Raw genomic sequence first — 18,395 nt, 5'->3', positions numbered from 1 at the left:
TAATGCCCATTGTAAAAGATTTGGTTTCCCTAAACTTGGGATACACTTTTGTAACATGGCTTATGACCTGTTCAACTGTGCGTCCTGGGGACTAGTGCTGGCAATAAAATGCTGTTACTCTGGCTCTGGCTACAGCTGTGAGTAGCCTTTCCTGACCTTTGGCTCTGGAAAAAAAAACAAACAAAAAACATATTTAGGATGCCAAAGCTGGTAACAAATAATTTCATGGAATGCATTTCAATGCTTGTCAACATACTTTTCTTTGTTTTTTATTTTTTGAGACAGAGTTTTGCTCTTGTTGCCCAGGCTGCAGGGCAATGGTGTGATCTCGGCTCACTGCAACCTCTACCTCTCAGGTTCAAGTGATTATCCTGCCTCAGCCTCCCAAATACGGGTGCCCGCCACCATGCCTGGCTAATTTTTCATATTTTTAGTAGAGATGGGGTTTCACCATGTTGGCCAGGCTGGTTTCGAACTCCTGACCTCAGGTTATCTGCTCACCTCAGCCTCCCCAAGGGCTGGGATTATAGGCGGGAGCCACTGCACCTGGCCCATACTTGCCTTTTTGTGCTCAAATGCCTCTCCCTAAACTTTTAAGCTTAGTCACATGGGTACCCAAACCCCACAGGTTTCCCCTCTGGTCATTGACTGGTTTCTGCAGTTCTGCTCTGGTTTTGCATTCCAGGGTTGAAGGATGGGGCCAAAATGGGGATCTGGCTGTGAGATGCTCCCCTAGGACTCTGAAGGGCTGGAGTTGGGTGTAGCCTCCCTCTCTGTGCTTACTCCGCAGGCTCAACCAGCTCCTCCCTGTCTGATCACTGGCTCCTGCGGCTCGGGAGCAACACTGGCAGCACGAGGGGAAGCCTGCTGTCCTGGAGCTCTGCCCCCTGCCCCTCCCTGCCCCAGGTTCCTGACCCTCCCATCTTCACCAACAGCCTCTGCAACCAGGAAAAGGGTATGTTGGTTAAATTGCTTCATTTATTTTAATTTTCTGTAATGTCCGTGGTGACTGCTCTGCATTGAAAGAGCTATCACATCATAGCCTTGAACGGAAGGAGTCCGTCATTTCAAGAGGTTTGTTCATCCCTTAAGTGGGGTCTTCTATGACCTGTCCTTGTCTGCTTCTCCCTGTCCTCTGCTCTCCAGCCACAGGTGCCTTTTCTCTGCCCCCATGTAGCTTGCTGTCATAAACAAGTAAACATGGGAACCTGGTACTTAAAGAAGAGAGAATGACAAAGAGAATTAGGGAAGAGGGCATCGAGGCTGAGGGTGGGGGAGGGAAGGTGCACAGGGCCCGGTAGATAGGGCTAGTGGGGAACAGCTTTCTAGGGATGACACTGAGCAGAGCCCTGAGTGAGAGAGAGTGACTTGTGTGGAGCTAGGTGTGTGCTCCAGGAGAGGAGCCATCCAAGGTGAAGGGGGGCAGTGGGCGTGGGATATGTGAAGGGCGGAAGAAACCAGAGCTGTGGCTGGAGCAGAGACACCCAGGAGCAGAGAGAGCAGAAGTGGACAGGGGCCATATTGGAACCTACCTTCCTGAGCTTGAGGTGTAAAGTTTGGGCTCTATTCCAAGTGTAGTGGATAGCAAGTGGAGAGGTGTTTTTTAAATTTTTATTTATTTATTTTTAATGCTTCTGCTTTAAATCATTATTTTTTAAAAATTGACATACAATTGTACATATATACGAGGTACATGTGATATTTTGATACATGCATACAATGTGTAATTATCAAACTAGGGTATTTAGAATATTCATCACCTCAAGTATTTGTCATTTCTTTGTGCCAGGAACATTTCAGATCTTTTCTAGCTGTTTTGAAATAGACCTATATTGTCATTAACTGTAGTCATCTTTCTGTGCTATTGAACATGAGAGCTTATTTTATCTAACTGTATATTTGTACCTATTAACCCATCTCTCTCTGTCCACTCCCCCATCCCAGCCTCTGGGAACCATCTACTCCCTACCTCCATAAGATCAACTTTTTTAGCTTACTGGAGAGTTTTGAGCAGGGAAGTGATTTGATGTGATATATAGTTTTTAGAGCGTCCGCTCTGGCTAGTGTTTGGAGAATACATCACAGGAGGAAGAGTGGGGGTGTAGGAAGGCCAGTCAGGAGACTCACATGGTTATATCCAGGTGGGAGACAGTCGTGGCTTGAACTAGTATGTTAGGTAAGAGATGGTCAAACTGGATGTATTTTGAAGCTAGAGCTGCTAGGATTTGCTGATGTGGGGTGTGTGGTGTGAAGGAAAGAGAATAGTCAAGGTTAACTCCTTGCTTAGGGTCTAAATAATGAGAGGAAGGAGCTGCACAGTTCATGAGATGGGAGAAAGTTGGGTAGGAACAGCCAATTTTGGAGGGAAGTTAATTTTTTCTACCGGGGTCCATCCGACAGACCCCAGCTGCGTGATGGATGAATAAATGCACTCAGACACAAATTTCCAGTCATCAACTGTGCCAAGGGGCTGTGAGCCACTCAGAAAAAGAGATAGCACCTACGTGACCCTGACTAGTTCACCCTCCCCTCATTTATTCATCATAGATTTAATAACAGAGGCTTTAAGTCAACACATTTGTAGAGAAAGATTAAAGACATGCCAGGTTCAGATGCTCAAAGCAAATACCATTAGAGGGTAATCTCCCTGGTCAACCTCCCTCTGAGAGGACCATTCTGGCTCAAAGCTTAGTTTTAAGACCACATGAGTAAACAAGCTAGCTAGGTAAACTACTCACATTCCTTTGTATTTACACCCTAATTTCTGTGGCTCCTAGACTGTGGCTGTCTTCAGCCGAGAACTATAGAAAAAACCCTTGGGCCTTCTGAAAGGGTTTGAGACTATTCTGTAATTTCCTCTAATATTTTTTCCCTTAATATTGTTCCCACTACCCTGAATGAATTCCCATGTCTTTTTACATAGTAATTTTAAGAATCCTGTAAGACAGCAGTCCCCAACCTTTTTGGCACCAGGGATCAGTTTCATGGAGGACAATTTTTGTACAGACTTGGGATGAGGATGGTTTTGGGATGAAACTGTTCCACCTCAGAACATCAGGCATTAGATTTTTCTAAGGAGCACACAACCTATATCCCTGGCATGCATAGTTCACAATAGGCTTTGTGTTCTTATGAGATTCTAATGCCCCTGCTGATCTGATAGGAGGCGGAGCTCAGGCAGTAATTAGCAGCTTTCAATGCAGATGGAGCTTTGCTCACTTGCCCACCACTCACTTCCTGCTGTGTGTCCTGGTCCCAGACAGGCCACAGATCAGTATTGGTCCACAGCCCAGGGGTTGGCATCACATTGGCATGATAACTGGGGAGTGGACAGAAATATTTGAGAGTCATCAGCATATAGATGAAATGGAAAGTCATTGTGTTGGCTGAGCTCTCCTGGGGAAATAGTATAGATGGAAAAGAATGAAAGCCTGAGACCAAACCTGGGGGCCCTCCAGCAACTAAGTGTTGAGCAAAGGTGGAGAGGCCAACAAAGGAACTGAAAAGGAGCAGCCAGTGATGGGAAGAAAACCAGGTGAGTGTGGTTGACAGATGCAAAAAAGAGAATCTTAAGGAAGCAGCCAACTGTGCTGAATGCTGCTGAGAGGCTGAGTAAGGTGAGGATGGGTAGGTTCCATCAGGCTGGAAGGCCACCAGGGACTTGTCAGGAGCATCTGCCATGGCTGGAGAGAAGGGAGGCCCTCCTGCAGCAGGTGGACCAGAGGCTGGGGTTGAGGAAGCACAGTGTGTACACACTCCACCAGGCAAGGTGACCGAAGGAAGGCGGGCTGACAAGTCAGAGATAGTAGAGATGCATTGAGATGATCAGGTCTACAGGGAGATGTTGATGACAGTGCTGGGAACAAGGGGATCACCACAGAAACAAAGTCCTCAAGCCCGAGCATGTCGGATCACACCTGGAATCCCAACATTTGGGAGGCCAAGGTGGGAGGATCGCTTGAGTCCAAGAGTTCAAGACTAGCCTGGGCAACATAGTGAGACCTGATCTCTATAAAAAGCCAGGGAGGGTGGCCTGTGCCTGTTGTCCCAGCTACTCAAGAGGGTGAGGTGGAAGGATCTCTTGAGCTTGGGAAGTTAGGGCTGCAGTGAGCTGGGGGCATACCACTGCACTCCAGACTGGGTGACAGAGCAAGACCTTGAATCAAAAAAACAAACAAACCGAAAAACCAATGTAAGAACTGTGTGTGTTTGTGTGTGTGTGTGTGTGTGTGTGTGTGAGTCTGTATCTTTGTGTGTGTGTATCTCTGTGTCTCTGTGTGTTTATGTGTCTGTGTGTGTGTCTCTGTGTGTATGTGTGTGTGTGTGTGTGTGTGTGTGTGTCGGTGTCTCTGTGTATGTCTTTGTGTATATGTGTCTGTATGTGTGTTTGTGTCTGTGTGTCTTTCTGTGTGTATATGTGTGTGTCTGTGTGTGTGTGTCTCTGTATGTGTCTGTGTGTGTGCTTGTGTGTCTCTGTATATTTCTGTGTGTCTGTGTCTCTGTGCGTGTCTATGTCTCTGTGTGCCTCTGTGTGTATGCCTGTGTGTCTATGTGTTTCTGTGTGTGTTTGTGTGTGTGTCTCTGTGTCTGTGTGTGTCTGTGTGTGTCTCCGTGTGTATGTGTCTGTGTGTGTGCCTGTGTGTCTCTGTGTGTGCCTGTGTCTCTGTGTGTGTGTGTTTCTGTGTGTGTTTCTATGTGTCTGTGTCTGTGTGTCTGTGTGTGTGTGTCTGTGTCTCTGTGTATATGTGTCTGTGTATGTTTGTGTGTATGTGTGTGTTTTGTTTGTGCTTGTGTGTGTCTACATGTCTTTGTGTGTGTGTGTGTGTATGTGTGTGTGCGTGTGTAAGATCTTTATTTAGCCTTTGTGCTCCTTCAGCCAGAAAGTGGTAACATGTTCAAATTATTTTTTGAGTTCCTTATTTCTTAAATACCATCTTAATAGAAATGTTAAATATATAGAACTATCATATATAGAAATATTATATATACTTGTGATTAGTATACTTTACATATTGCATACAATTAGATATATGAAATATATATAAGTATATGTTAGTAAAGTATATTAATCCTTCAATACTTAAAGTATGTTAAGTATACATCTGATAAATTTTCATAAATGAACATCTTCATGTACCAGATTAAAAAATAAAATGTTCTAGTACCCTGCCCCTTTGTATCGCTCTCAATCATTATTGTTTTAAATAAAAAACAGCTTGGAGATAACATAGTTCTCTGCACAGAAATTTACTTATGAGAGAGAGAGAGCACACAAACTGTTGTCTGTTGACAATTGTCAATAAAAAGGCAAACTGGCTTAGAGAAGAGGGCGTACAGAGTGAGGTGGGAGAACCACCTCCTTTCTTCTGCAGCTACGATCATCCATGGGCTGGAATCTGTTGCAGAGGCTAGCCTCGTGGTCTGACCTGGAGAAGTCTGGCTTGGTCATCAAGAGAAGCTCCCTGAATTGTTACAGATTTATGGTTGTTATAGATTTGAGTTATTTATGGATTCTCCAAAAATCCTTGCAAGTTTTGCTCTGAAGCTATCTGCAATGTCTGCTACTTGGTGAATCTCACCGTTTCTCTTATTAAAATTTCTTACATTGGGCCAGGCGTGGTGGCTCATGCCTGTAATCCTAGCACTTTGGGAGGCCGAGGCAGGTGGATCATTTGAGGTCAGGAGTTTGAGACCAGCCTGACCAACATGGTGAAACCCCATCTCTACTAAAATAGAAAAATTAGCTGGGCACAATGGCGCGTACCTGTAATGCCAGCTACTCTGGAGGCTGAGGCAGGAGAATCACTTGAATCCAGGAGGCGAAGGTTGCAGTGAGCCAAGATTGCACCACTGCGCTCTAGCCTGGGCAATAGAGCAACACTCCCTCTCAAAAAAAGAATAATTAAAAAAAAAAAAACCAGTTCTTACATTGTAACAATAGTTTACATTTTATATTATGGTTAGGTTTTGGAGTTGTTTCTGGTTTGCAGCCATTACCAGTAGTCCTACTATGAACATTTTTGTTCATGCCCTTGGTGTCCACATGTCTGCATTTCTGTTGGGTGTATGCCTAGGAATTGCTTGGGCATTGTGTGTGTGTGTGTGTGTGTGTGTGTGTGTGTGTGTGTGTGTGTATTCATCAGCTGCTTATTTGGTTATACTTTATGTCACCCTGGTATCCAATTACCCAACACAGTACAGCAGGTCCTTAAATAATGTCATTTCATTCAACAGTCATTTCACTATAATGTTGATGAGAAAAAGTAATTGATTCCCAGCCGGAACTGCTGGAGAATGCAGTTTGCTCATTCTCTCCATGTCTGTGTAGGTTTTCTCCGGGTCCTCTAGTACCATTAGGTACCATTAGGTAATCTGATTGTCTGCACAGTCTCAGTGTGAGTGAACGTGAGTCACCCTCAAATGGGAGGGGCCTGTCCAGGGCTGGTTCTGGCCATTCATGACCCTGAGCTGGAATAAGTGGGCAAATAATTATCTTACTTGCTACTCTTTCTTAAATGTATATACAACTCACATTTCTTTCAATGTTTAATAATAGAAGTGATTTGGTGTTTATGTAGAAGTTCGGTAATGCTTTTGGGACCAGAACTATGCTGTAGGAGCTTAACTATTGTTTATATCACTTGGTCTATGGGAAAATTGGTTGCGTTAGATGTTGTTTTGTTTCAAGTCCCAGTTATTAGGAGCCTAACAATGATGCTCCAAATAGTTACTGTACTAGGTGTGTACCTGGCTCTGGTTACGTATTTATGAGTGAATAGAGACGATGATAGAATCTTAAAGCCACAAGTGGTTTTAGATTCTCATTGAGTCCACACCTCTGGTTTACGGTGATTTATGTGTCAGAGTTCGGTTAATTCACTCCCCAGCGTGTGGCATTTGGGCTGCCAGAATTTCACGAGTAGACACGACACTCTCAGCGTGTCTGTGCATCTTGGAGTTGTCTGATTTCCTTAGAACACGTTTCTGTGCAGGCACACTATTTCATGCAGTATGTTTTGACTTGTCCTGTCTGGACATTTGTTTTCCCCTTGCATTTTCACGATTGTACATCTAAAATTGTGTCTACAGCTGGGCGACGTGGCTGATGCCTATAATCCCAGCTACTTAGGAGGCTGTGGCAGGAGAATCGCTTGAACCCAGTAGGTGGAGGTTGCAGTGAGCTGAGATTGCACCATTGCACTCCAGCCTGGGCAACAAGAGCAAAATTCTGAGTCAAAAAAAAAAATAGTGTCTGCAACAAAAAAGATGTTCTTTCTCAAGCTGGTTCATCGCTGTCCGCACTGCCTATGGTAGGCTCAAAAATGTTTAATGATGAAGGACCTCAGGCCATTTCTCAGTTCTCCCAAGGAGAAATGTGCTTGGCACCCTCCCAGGAGGAGGCAATTCAAAGGATGGTCCAAGTTTTTTACATGGTATTCAGACAGATGTCAGGCAAAGCTCTAGAAAAACCCCTCAGAGCCCCCCTGAGAGGGCTGGGGGAGGGGTGATCACTGGCCTGCAGACCCTTGCGCACATTTTACTCACATTATCTAATTCAGTCCCCAAAACCCTTGGGAGAGGTGACCTTATAGCCCTACCCAGGGGAAATTAGCCTCGGTGTGAAGCAATCAGTCACATATACCTGGTCATGAAGCTCACCCTTGAAAGTGGTGGGGCTGAAAATAGACCCGTTCTCTCTGGGTGCTAGATCCTCGTTCCCAGGCTCTTTAAACATACATTCCAGATTAGAATCTCTTTCACGTGAAGAGAGATTGCGCCTTGGTTCCTCAGGGAGCTTTCCCTCTTGGGGTTGGACTAAAATGGTGACAGATTTTAAAACCTGTTTTGGAATTTCTGAGATGGTTGAAAAATCCAGTGATTTCTGGGAGTGGTGACTCATATCTGTAATCCTAGCACTTTGGGAGACCGAGGCAGATGGATCACTTGAGGTCAGAAGTTTGAGACCAGCCTGGCCAACATGGCAAAACCCCGTCTCTACTAAAATTACAAAACTTAGCTGGCCATGATGGCGCATGCCTGTGATCCCAGCTACTCAGGGGGCAGAGGCTGGAGAATCATTTGAACCCAGGAAGTAGATGTTGCAATGAGCCGAGATCACCCCACTGTGCCCCAGCCTGGGTGACACAGTGAGACCCTGTCTCAAAAAAAAAAAAAAAAGAAAGATTGGGAGGCCAAGGCAGGTGGATCAGTTGAGGTCAGGAGTTTCTCCCCAGCCTGGCCAATGTAGTGAAACCCCGTCTCTATTAAAAAACAAAAATTAGCTGGGCATGGTGGTGCATGCCTGTAATCTCAGCTACTTGGGAGGCTGAGGCAGGAGAATCACTTAAACCTGTGAGGGGGAGGTTGCAGTGAGCCAAGACTGCACCACTGCACTCCAGCATGGGCGACAGAATGAGACTCGGTCTAAAACAAGAAAAAGAAAAAGCAAGCATTTTGTTTATTTGTTTGTTTGTTTTGTTATTACTAAACCTGGACGAGATGAAAACGTAGAGTATCAGTTTTCAAATACTGGTTGGTATGACTTCTTCCTACCCTCCTGAGTGTGCAAATATGTGGGAGAATGTTTTATTGACTGTGAGAATTTGCAGAGGTGACTACTGGCATTTAGTCCCTGGGGGTGGGGGGCAGGTGTCAACAAGGATACTAAGTGTCCTCCTGCAATGCCCAGAAGCAGTCCCACTCAGTAAAAAAAAAACACCCCTGCAAAACACCAGCAGCTCTTTGTAGAAAAATACTGACAGCCTGAGAATGCCACTTTTCTGGTAACCCTGGTCATGAACATCATTAATACTGAAGGCATCTTAAACCAAAATGAACAGATCCAAGTTTTTTGGAGACTGCAACTTATATAATTGAGGTGGGTGTGGAGGAAGGTTCTATAAGAAAAAGAATGTAAAAACATCTTACTTTTGCAATTTTTATACAATCATGACCATGTTAAAAAAAAAAAAATGGCTAGGAGTCCTTCTCAGATGCCCCCTGGTAACAAAGGGTCCTGAAAGTTAAGCTTCCATAGCTTCTCTGTCCGGGTGCTTCTAATGATAAATTTCCTCTATGGCTTTTGTTGGGCATCACAGGTTTTGTTTCTCTTTTTTAGCACTCTCCAGAGGGTATTTCATTTCAGTTTTGATTTCTTCTTTGATCTAGAGATTATCTGGAAGTTTTACCTATTTCAGATTGTTTTGGTCAGCTTTATTTGATTTTTGGGGGTGATGATCCAAGAATGTGGTTTTCAAAAATTATTCCCTTTTTGGAGTCAGGCGTGCTACCATTGCACCATGCGGCCACACATTATTCTCTTTTTGTGGTCAAGTTCATGATTACTGTTTTGTAAATGCTGTGTGCATGTATAAAGTAATGTATATTGTTTATTTGAGGGATGTGAGCTTTATATCATAACTATTAAATTAGGTGAGTTGATTGTTTATTCAAGTCTCCTATGTCTTTAAATGTACCTTCTCTGGGACTCCTGGAAGGAAGAAGATATATTGAAACCTTCCTGTATAGCTGTTTTTTTTTGTTTGTTTGTTTGTTTGTTTTTTTTTTGAGACGGAGTTTTGCTCTTGTTGCCCAGTCTGGAGTGCAATGGCATGATCTTGGCTCACTGCAACGTCTGCCTCCTGGGTTCAAGTGATTCTCCTGCCTCAGCCTCCTGAGTAGCTGGGATTACAGGCGGCTGCCACCACACCTGGCTAATTTTTTTTTTTTTTTTTCTGTATTTTTAGTAGAGGTGGGATTTCACCGTGTTGGCCAGGCTGGTTTCGAACTCTTGACCTGAGGTGATCCATCCGCCTCCACCTCCCAAAGTGCTGGAATTACAGGCATGAGCTACTGTGCCCAGTCTAGCTGTATCTTTAATCAAGTAATCTTTGTGTTTTAGTGATTTTTGCTTTATCTTGTTAGCTCCTTTGTTTCTAGGTGTCTATGGTTTATGAGTGTTAGATCTCTTTTCTAAATTGTGCTTTTTATCATTATAATGTGGCTCTTTATCCTGCTTAATGTTTTCAACCTGAAATTCTGCTTTGTCCAAGATTAAGAATCCCACCCTTTTCTTCTTTCTTTTTGCCTTCTCCCTTTCTCATTTGCCTGCTGTCATTTTTGCCCCTCTCTCGGGCTTTAGAAACCTTTCCTTCTGAGTTAGTTTTAAGTGGTTTTTGATAAGCAGCCTGTTGCTGGGTTTTGTGTTTTCTTTTTAAAATGCCAAAAGTTCAGAGCCCGTGTTATCATTGGAGCCTTCAGTTCATGCTGACTTAATGTAACAGCTGTAAAACTTGGTTTTGTTCATTTCGTTTTTAAAGATTTTACATGGCTGTTTCTTCCTTTGCTTTCCTTAGTGATGCTGATGGGAGTGTGTTGCTCTTTGTTTCCTGGTTCATTGGGATGTTCTGCCACTCTGATCCAATTTGTTTTTGTTGTTGTGTTTTGAGATGGAGTCTCACTCTGTTGCCCAGGCTGGAGTGCAGTGGCGCAATCTCGGCTCACTGCAACCTCCAGCTCCTGGGTTCAAGTGGTTCTCCTGCCTCAGCCTCCTGAGTAGCCGGGAATACAGGTGTGCGCCACCACACCCAGCTAATTTTTTGTATTTTTAGTAGAGATGGAGTTTCACTGTGTTGACCAGGCTGGTCTTGAAGCCGACCTCAAGTGATCCACCTGCCTTGGTCCCTCAAAGTGCTGGGATTATAGGAGTGAGCCACCGCGCCTGGTCTGGTCCATTTTGTTATTGCTACTTTCTCTGTCCTGGTATTTAGAAGCCCATTATTTCCTGGAAGGTGTTTTATTTCATCACTCCTTTCCCCCATCAGATGAGAAATACATAATCTATCTATTGTCACTCTTTTCCCTGTCCTTCCCCCCAGAATGAGAGCTTTGGAAAGCTTTCATGTGCCCCCTCTGGTCTCTTCTGGGAACGCTGAGATGTTGCTGACAGGAGCTAGTACTTTCTATTCTTCTCCTTGTCACCCCCCATCTTGAGGGTGTGGGTCTGAGTCATTCGAGTGTGTGTGGCGTGTTCTCAAAATCTGCGCAGCTGCAACTGTTTCACTTTGGAGTGGACGGCAGCTTGGCTGCTGGCGAGCATCTTGCATTGCAGTCCTTTTCTCTCGGGCCTCTGCAGCCGTCTTCCCACAGCCTCCCAGGCCCCAGGGTTGCAGGTGAGAAGCCCAGGCTTTTCTTGTTGATGGGAGAACTCCCTTGTTCTTTCTGGTTGGAAGCTTTTAAGATGCTCCTCTTGACCTTGGAGATGAGACATTCTCCCAGAATACGCCTAGGTATGAGTTTTTGTTCCTCAACCCTACCTAGAACTTGGGGTGCCTTTCTTTCTACAGACTCAGGCCTGTCTTCAGAGAAATGTCTTTTGGTTTTTAATGATTGTCTCTCCTGCTTCTGACATTTTTGTGATTTGCTGTTGAGTCTCCTGCATCTATCTTCTGAGTCTCCTGCCTTTTCCCTTGTGGTTTCTATCTCTTGATCAGTCACATTTTTCAGTCTCTGTTTTTTCAGTTTCTTCCCTGAGATGCAAGTTTATTGATCATCCTAAGTTGTCACATTTCCTCTGGTGGCTCTATTTCATCAGGGTCCTGCTCTGACGGTTCTGTTTATTCTTCTCTGACTGCCAGATCCCCTCATGTGTGTTGCTGTTTTCTTTTCTTTTCTGCTTCACTCTCTTTTACACGGCCGCGGTTCTTAGAGTGATGAAAGGGGTGGTGGCTTTGGCCCCCGAGGGCTGGTGGTGTGACAGCCAGCCTTTTTCTTTTTTTTTTTTGAGACGGAGTTTCGCTCTTGTTACCCAGGCTGGAGTGCAATGGCGTGATCTCGGCTCACTGCAACCTCTGCCTCCTGGGTTCAGGCAATTCTCCTGCCTCAGCCTCCTGAGTAGCTGGGATTATAGGCACACGCCACCATGCCCAGCTAATTTTTTGTATTTTTAGTAGAGACGGGGTTTCATCGTGTTGACCAGGATGGTCTCGATCTCTTGACCTCGTGATCCACCCGCCTCGGCCTCCCAAAGTGCTGGGATTACAGGCTTGAGCCACCGCGCCCGGCGACAGCCAGCCTTTTTCTTCCCCACGTCAGCCTGCTGTTTCAGTCTCGGAGGTGGCGAAGCTTCAGCTCATCAGTGTAACTTTTTCTTACCTTAACAGAGAGAAGAGGAAAGTTGGGGGGTGGGCTTGACTCAGGCTGCACTCTGACCTCCACGCAGAAATGGTCATCAGGCTGTGAGGTAATTGTCCACGGCTCAAGAAACATTTGGGGCTGGGCACAGTGGCTCACACCTGTAATCCCAGCACTGTGGGAGGCCAAGGCGGGTAGATCGCCTGAGGTCAGGAGTTCGAGACCAGCCTGGCCAACATGGTGAAACCTCGTCTCTCCTAAAAATGCAAAAATTAGCTGGGTGTGGTGGCAGGTGCCTGTAATCCCAGCTACTCGGGAGGCTGAGTCAGGAGAATTGCTTGAACCCGGGAGGCGGAGGTTGCTGTAAGTTGAGATCACACTACTGGACTCTAGCCTGGGTGACAAGAATGAGACTCTGTTTCAAAACAACAACAACAAAGAAAAGAAACATGACATGGTATCATGTATTCTTACTTTTGCCAAACCTCATAAAGACAGGTGCAGCGTGTTATTCCCCCACCAACTGCATTGAAGACAGTCCTTCGCACAGTAGGTGCTTGTTAAATATGTTTTGAAGGAGCAAGCAGGTGGGTGTATGAAGCACAGTGGAAGCCCTCAAAGAGGCAGGAGGTACTCAACTGGGAAAAGTCTTGTTCTGTGGCAGGGGGGCCAAGCATGGCACAAAGACGTCCCCCGTCCTGCTCACAAAACATGTGAGTTCGGACTGATGCATATTTCATTAGCCAAGAATGAAAACGTCTTGCAGAAATCAAGGTGGCCACACAGGGACGGGGACAGATGTGGCAGTTCTCTAAGCACATCTGCTGGCTCCAGAGCTGCAGTGTGGAGGGGGTGTCAGGGGACTGTGCCCATTGGCTGCACTGGCGCCACCTGCGTGGAGGGGGCTCTTGTGGGGCTGAAGAAGCACGTTTATGATGCTGTGGGGCTTAGATAACCTTCAGGAAGAACCCACCTGCCTGTGTCTTTCATGCGGTGTGAGGCTGTAGGCTCTTCCTGGTTCTCATTCAAGCCAGCCTGGCTGGAAACAGAATGTTCTTGGGGTGGGGTGGGCATTGGACCAGAGTTAGTACTCAGGGGTCTCTGACCACCACCCCTACCTCTGTCTCCCAGCATCCCAGAAAGTTCATCCGTCTCCCCAGGAGAGGGGTACCAGGACTGTCACCCACCGGGATGAGAAGTGACTTAGTAGAGAGGAAGTGTGGTGTGAGCATGGGGGCCCCTCATTCCCTTCTGTTCTTATGCTGCTTATCTCTCATTTTGTTAAAGCCATCACAGTCTCAGATCCTGTCATCATAGCCCAATAAATGGAAGGAGAATAAAAATAGCAGGAGCACATTTTCACTGCCGCCCCGAGAAAGAGGAGACGCGAGTTCTGTGGGCCTCTGTGTTTCCCATGAGATGTGGCTCAGGCGTTGATGTCAGCCCTGGCCTCAGACCCTTTCCTACCAGGAAGAAAGGAAGAACCGCTATTTTGGGCAGTTGCCAACTCCTCCCGCCACCTGCCGGGGCTCCAGGCAATGTGCTCTCATTTTGAAAGGCTAAAAGTCACAGCTTTGTCCTACTCATACAAAGCACCCTTTTCTGCCCTTCCCAGGGCTGGGGGAGAGGGAAAAAAAAGAAATAAACTTCACACACATCTCAGACCTCAGAACACTTCTTCCCCCCCAAAGGCTGGCAATTTAACAAGGTCAATCCAAACCAAAATTACAGAGTGTTTTGGGTAAAACTATCTGTGACTGGCTGATGTAAAGAAATGCTTTGAGGAAGAAAACAATCAAACATTCTCCATGAAAAACCCGGAAAGTCAACTCCTTGGAATGCTTTCTGACTCCTTTCAGAGGTAACAGGCGTTCTGCTTCTTCCTGCTCCAGCCATTTCCCCAGTGGTGCTTGCTTGATGCGCACCCTACCCCCCTGCATTCCTGCAGCATTCCTTCTCCTGCACCTCGTTCCTCTGCCCTTCCTGAGCTCTCACCCATGCACCTGACCATCTCTGGCCTCTCTCTGTGTCACCCATTGTGTTGGCTGTGGCACTGACGGGGTCCCCCTCCTTTTTTTTTACATGGAGTCTTGCTCTGTTGCCAGGTTGGAGTGCAGTGGTGTGATCTCAGCTCACTGCAACCTCTGCATCCCAGGTTCAAGTGATTCTCCTGCCTCAGTCTCCTGAGTAGCTGGGATTACAGGCGCATGCCACCACACCCAGCTAATTTTTGTATATTTAGTAGAGACAAAGGTTCTTCATGTTGGCCAGGCTGGTCTCGAACTCCCAACCTCAGGTGATCTGCCCACCTTGGCCTCCCAAAGTGCTGGGATGCCACCGCACCCAGCTGCCATTTGTTTTTAAATGGCGAAAACCGCAATTCCTTTTGCAACCTAGTATGCTAATTTTTAGACTCTGTTCTCACTTAACAGTGTATTTCAAAAACGTCTTCCCAGCTATGGACAGATGTTGCAAGACGCACGGAATACAGGCATATGTGGCAGCTCTGATAAACACACAGCTCTTTTCTTTTTTCTTTTTTAGCCCAGGGTAGGATATCTGAGATTCTTGCATTTGAAAGGTACAAGGACCTAATATGACCTAGAAAGGTCGGAACTTTTGCTGAGCATTCTGTTTCATGGGGATATTTAAAGATGGAGGAAACTGCTGTTCAGTCTTAGGGTCAGATGTCCATGAGATTGAGCTTTGCCAGATGTCCGTGCTGCCCAGGATGTAGATACCTTCTTTAGCACTGGCTCGCCCTGTGGCTTCAAATGTGTAAGTGGAGACTGAGGAAGAGTGGGTGAAACCATTGCTATCCCCCAAAGGCAGGAACCCCACCTGGCCTGTTCACTGCTGTGTCTCTAGTACCTAGCCCAGTGCCTCCTATACCTGAGGTGTTCAGGAAACGTCAGATGACTGGCGTGGCAGCTCTAGGGTGACTTGCACACTGACAGTCTTCGTGTCTCTTTCAGGAGGGTTGGAGTGCAGGCGGTTGGTGCGTGGCCTGAAAGGCAGAAGCATTAGCATGAAGGCGCCCACCACTTCCCGAGCCAAGCAGGGGCCCTTCAAGACCATGCCCCTGCGGTGGTCCTTTGGATCCAAGGAGAAGCCATCGGGTGCCTCCGTTGAGTTAGTGGAGTACTTGGAATCGAGACGAAGGCCTCGGTCCACCAGCCAGTCCATTGTGTCGCTGTTGACAGGGACCGCGGTTGAGGACGAGAGGTCAGCATCGCCGAGGTCAAACGTCGCCCTTCCTGCTAAAAGTGAAGATGGTGGGCGAGCCGTCGAAAGAGGTCCAGGCGGGGTGGCCTGTCCCTCGGCTCAACCCAACCACTGTCTGGCCCCTGGAAACTTAGATGGTCCAAACACAGCAAGGAAACCCAAGGAAAATGCAGTGCAAGATATCAGGCTTCCCAGAAAGTTTGACCTGCCCCTCACTGTGATGCCTTCAGTGGAGCATGAGAAACCAGCCCGACCAGAGTGTCAGAAGGCCATGAGCTGGAAGGAGAGCTTCCAGATGGGAAGCAAGAGCAGCCCACCCTCCCCCTATGTGGGGTTCTCTGGAAACAGCAAAGACAGTCGCAGAGGCACCCCTGAGATAGACAGACCCCTGCAGGGGACACTCACCCTTCTGAGGTCTGTGTTTCGGAAGAAGGAGAACAGGAGGAATGACAGGGCAGAGGTCTCCCCACAGGTGCCCCCCATCTCCCTGGTGAGTGGCAGGCTGAGCCCTGCCATGGATGGGCGGGTTCCAGGCTCACCTCCTTCCTTCAGGATCCCAGAGGGCCTGGCCAGGGGCCTGGGTGGCCGGCTGGAGAGAGACGTCTGGTCAGCCCCCAGCTCTCTCCGCCTCCCTCGCAAAGTCAGTAGGACTCCGAGAGGCAGCGCGCTGGGCACGTCGCAAAGGACTGTTCCAGGGGAGCAGGCTTCTCATGGCACCTTCCAGAGGGTCAAATACCATACTCTTTCCTTAGGTCGAAAGAAAACCTTACCGGAGTCCAGCTTTTGATGGAGCGTGTCAGTATTGTGTGACGCTGGCATTCGTGGGACTTTGCCGAGCAGTTGTAGGCAGCTTGTGTTGAGAGTGGGTTTCCAGGAAGCCAGTTGTCTTATAATCCCTGAAAAAAAAATTTTTTTTTTGGTCTCCATATCTAGACTTTCAACACCTAATGTCCACATAACCCAAGGTCCAAAACCTTCCTGTATGGTTGGATGCTTTGCTACAGTCTGGCCACTAGAGGATGCTATTGGGTCAGTATTTCCAGGTTCAGGGCAAGAACTGATATTTACTAAAGAGATTTGGATGTGGGCAAATTAGGTGAGCCTGGTTAATAAGAATCTTCAATATCATGTCAAATGTTGTCATTGGCTTCTTCTTTTTCTTTCTTTCTTTTTTTTTAAATTGTGGATTTAGAGAAAAATATTTTATTTTTAATGCTTTTCTGGGATAAGCATTAAAGATGCCAAAAAAGAAAATAAAAATGAGAACAGAATGATAGTGATGGTCAGGCAAGATTCTAGCAAAGAGAGATGAGAGAGAAATGACTGAGATTTCAGGTGAATATTTAATATATTAAAAGTTGTATTAAAGTTTTTCAAGGCATTTTAAAAATGACTATTTTGATACTAGAAAAAAATGTTCATTTTTAAATTTAAATATGAAATCTATGTACCATTTTAATAAAATCCCGTCCATGGAACCTGCATGTCTGTCTAAATTATTCAAGTCTGATAAATGACCTTGCTTCATTCCTGCTGAGTAAACTTGCTTTGTTGCTGTTGCTATCAGAACGTAGTTTCTTGAGTTCTTTCTTTTCTTTTTTTGAGGCAGAGTAATTTTAGGTACTATAAGTATTATGAAATTTAACAGGATCACATGCAACTTGGTCAGGGAAAGCCAGTGTGGGCATTCGGCTACTTGCTGAGGTCAGTCAACTAAGCACTCAGAATATTGAAATATCCTAAGAAAGAGGCCAGTTTCCACTGGGCCTGCCAAGATGCAAACTTGGGTTAGGAATCCGTTTATCACCTGGCCACCATAAGCTCCTGTTCAGACTGAAAAAGCCCAGTGGTGCTCTGGCTTCCTGGGGCTTAGTGTCAGCCCAGGCAAATGGCTGCAGTTTCTTTTGGGAATGGCTGGGAGAAACTTTATGGGGCAGATGCGGGGTCATAGAAGGATTCTTCCTCAATAGTACCCAACCATCCTGTCATTTAAGAGAGTCTGGATTCTACATGGATGAGTTCTTAAAAAAAAAAAAAAAGGAATCTGGATTTGTGAACTGAATCAGGTCGGGGAATCAGATGAAAATACTCTTCAATGGAGGTTACATATCTAGTTTTCTATACGTGAGCATGTTTGGTTGGAAATAATGAAGAACGGAGTAGCCTGCCTGTTGATTTAGTGTCTGGAGCACGAAGTCACAGCCAGCACTCTCTGCATGTTGTACCATCCCTGGAGATCTGATTGCATGACTGTCCACTTTACCACTAATGGCTAATTGCCATGATCTAGGCTTGACCACTTTGGGCTTCTCCTGTTGCCCCAAGGTCAAGGCCCTTGTTTGAACAGCACCCCTATCCAGCAGGATTCCTGTTTGAGTACAGACATGAAGTGCTATTTTTTTGTTTTTGTTTTTTGTTTTGAGACAGGGTCTTGCTCCGTTGTGACCCAGGCTGGAGTGTGCAGTGGTGCGACCATAGCCCACTGCAACATAACCTCCTGGGCTCAAGCGATCTGCCCACCTCAACCTCCCAAGTAGCTGGGACTACAGGTACATACCACCATGCCCAGCTATTTTTTTTTTTTTTTTGTATTTTTGTAGAGATGGGGTCTCCGCATGTTGCCTAGGCTGGTCTTGAACTCCTGGGCTCAAGCAATCCACCCACCTTGGCCTTCCAAAGTCCTGGGATTACAGATGTGAGCCACCATACCCAGCCCATGAAGTGCTTTTTAAGGACCTCTTTGCTTACTTAATTTTATCTGTCACTCCTGGCAAGGCTGAAACACTGGGGGATGTGAGAAGTGGTGTGGGGGCAGAACACATGGGAAAACCACAAGCTTAATATAAAGAAATATACCTTATTAACTACAACATGTTACAGCATAACAATAGTATAACAGAGTATTGAGGAATTGGTTCATAATAAAAGAATTCTAAAGAATGTGTGAGGGCTGGGCACAGTGGCGCATGCCTGTAGTCCCAGCACTTTGGGAGGCTGAGGTGGGTGGATCATTTGAGGTCGGGAGTTCAAGACCACCC

The 18,395-nt window shown here is 46.1% G+C and overlaps 1 protein-coding gene across 2 annotated transcripts in view; it reads left to right on the top strand.

The window, feature by feature from the left end:
* The window catches only part of USP43 (ubiquitin specific peptidase 43), an 84,138-nt gene extending 67,303 nt beyond the window's left edge, over positions 1–16,835 (top strand). Inside the window, exons 14-15 of one of the 2 annotated variants that reach the window (XM_017531442.2) lie at positions 791–955; positions 15,108–16,835. In XM_017531442.2, coding sequence (XP_017386931.1) covers positions 791–955; positions 15,108–16,144 — 1,202 coding nt within the window. In that variant the 3' untranslated portion in view covers positions 16,145–16,835. The remainder of the gene's footprint in view (positions 1–790; positions 956–15,107) is intronic. The other variant, XM_017531441.2, reaches the window with a different exon arrangement.
* Positions 16,836–18,395: the final 1,560 nt, after the last annotated feature.

The sequence above is a fragment of the Cebus imitator genome, unplaced genomic scaffold, assembly GCF_001604975.1.
Source record: "Cebus imitator isolate Cc_AM_T3 unplaced genomic scaffold, Cebus_imitator-1.0 Scaffold72, whole genome shotgun sequence".
Lineage (NCBI taxonomy): Eukaryota > Metazoa > Chordata > Mammalia > Primates > Cebidae > Cebus > Cebus imitator.
Note: the sequence above shows the minus strand (reverse complement) of the source record. Positions and strands in the feature narration are given on the sequence as shown.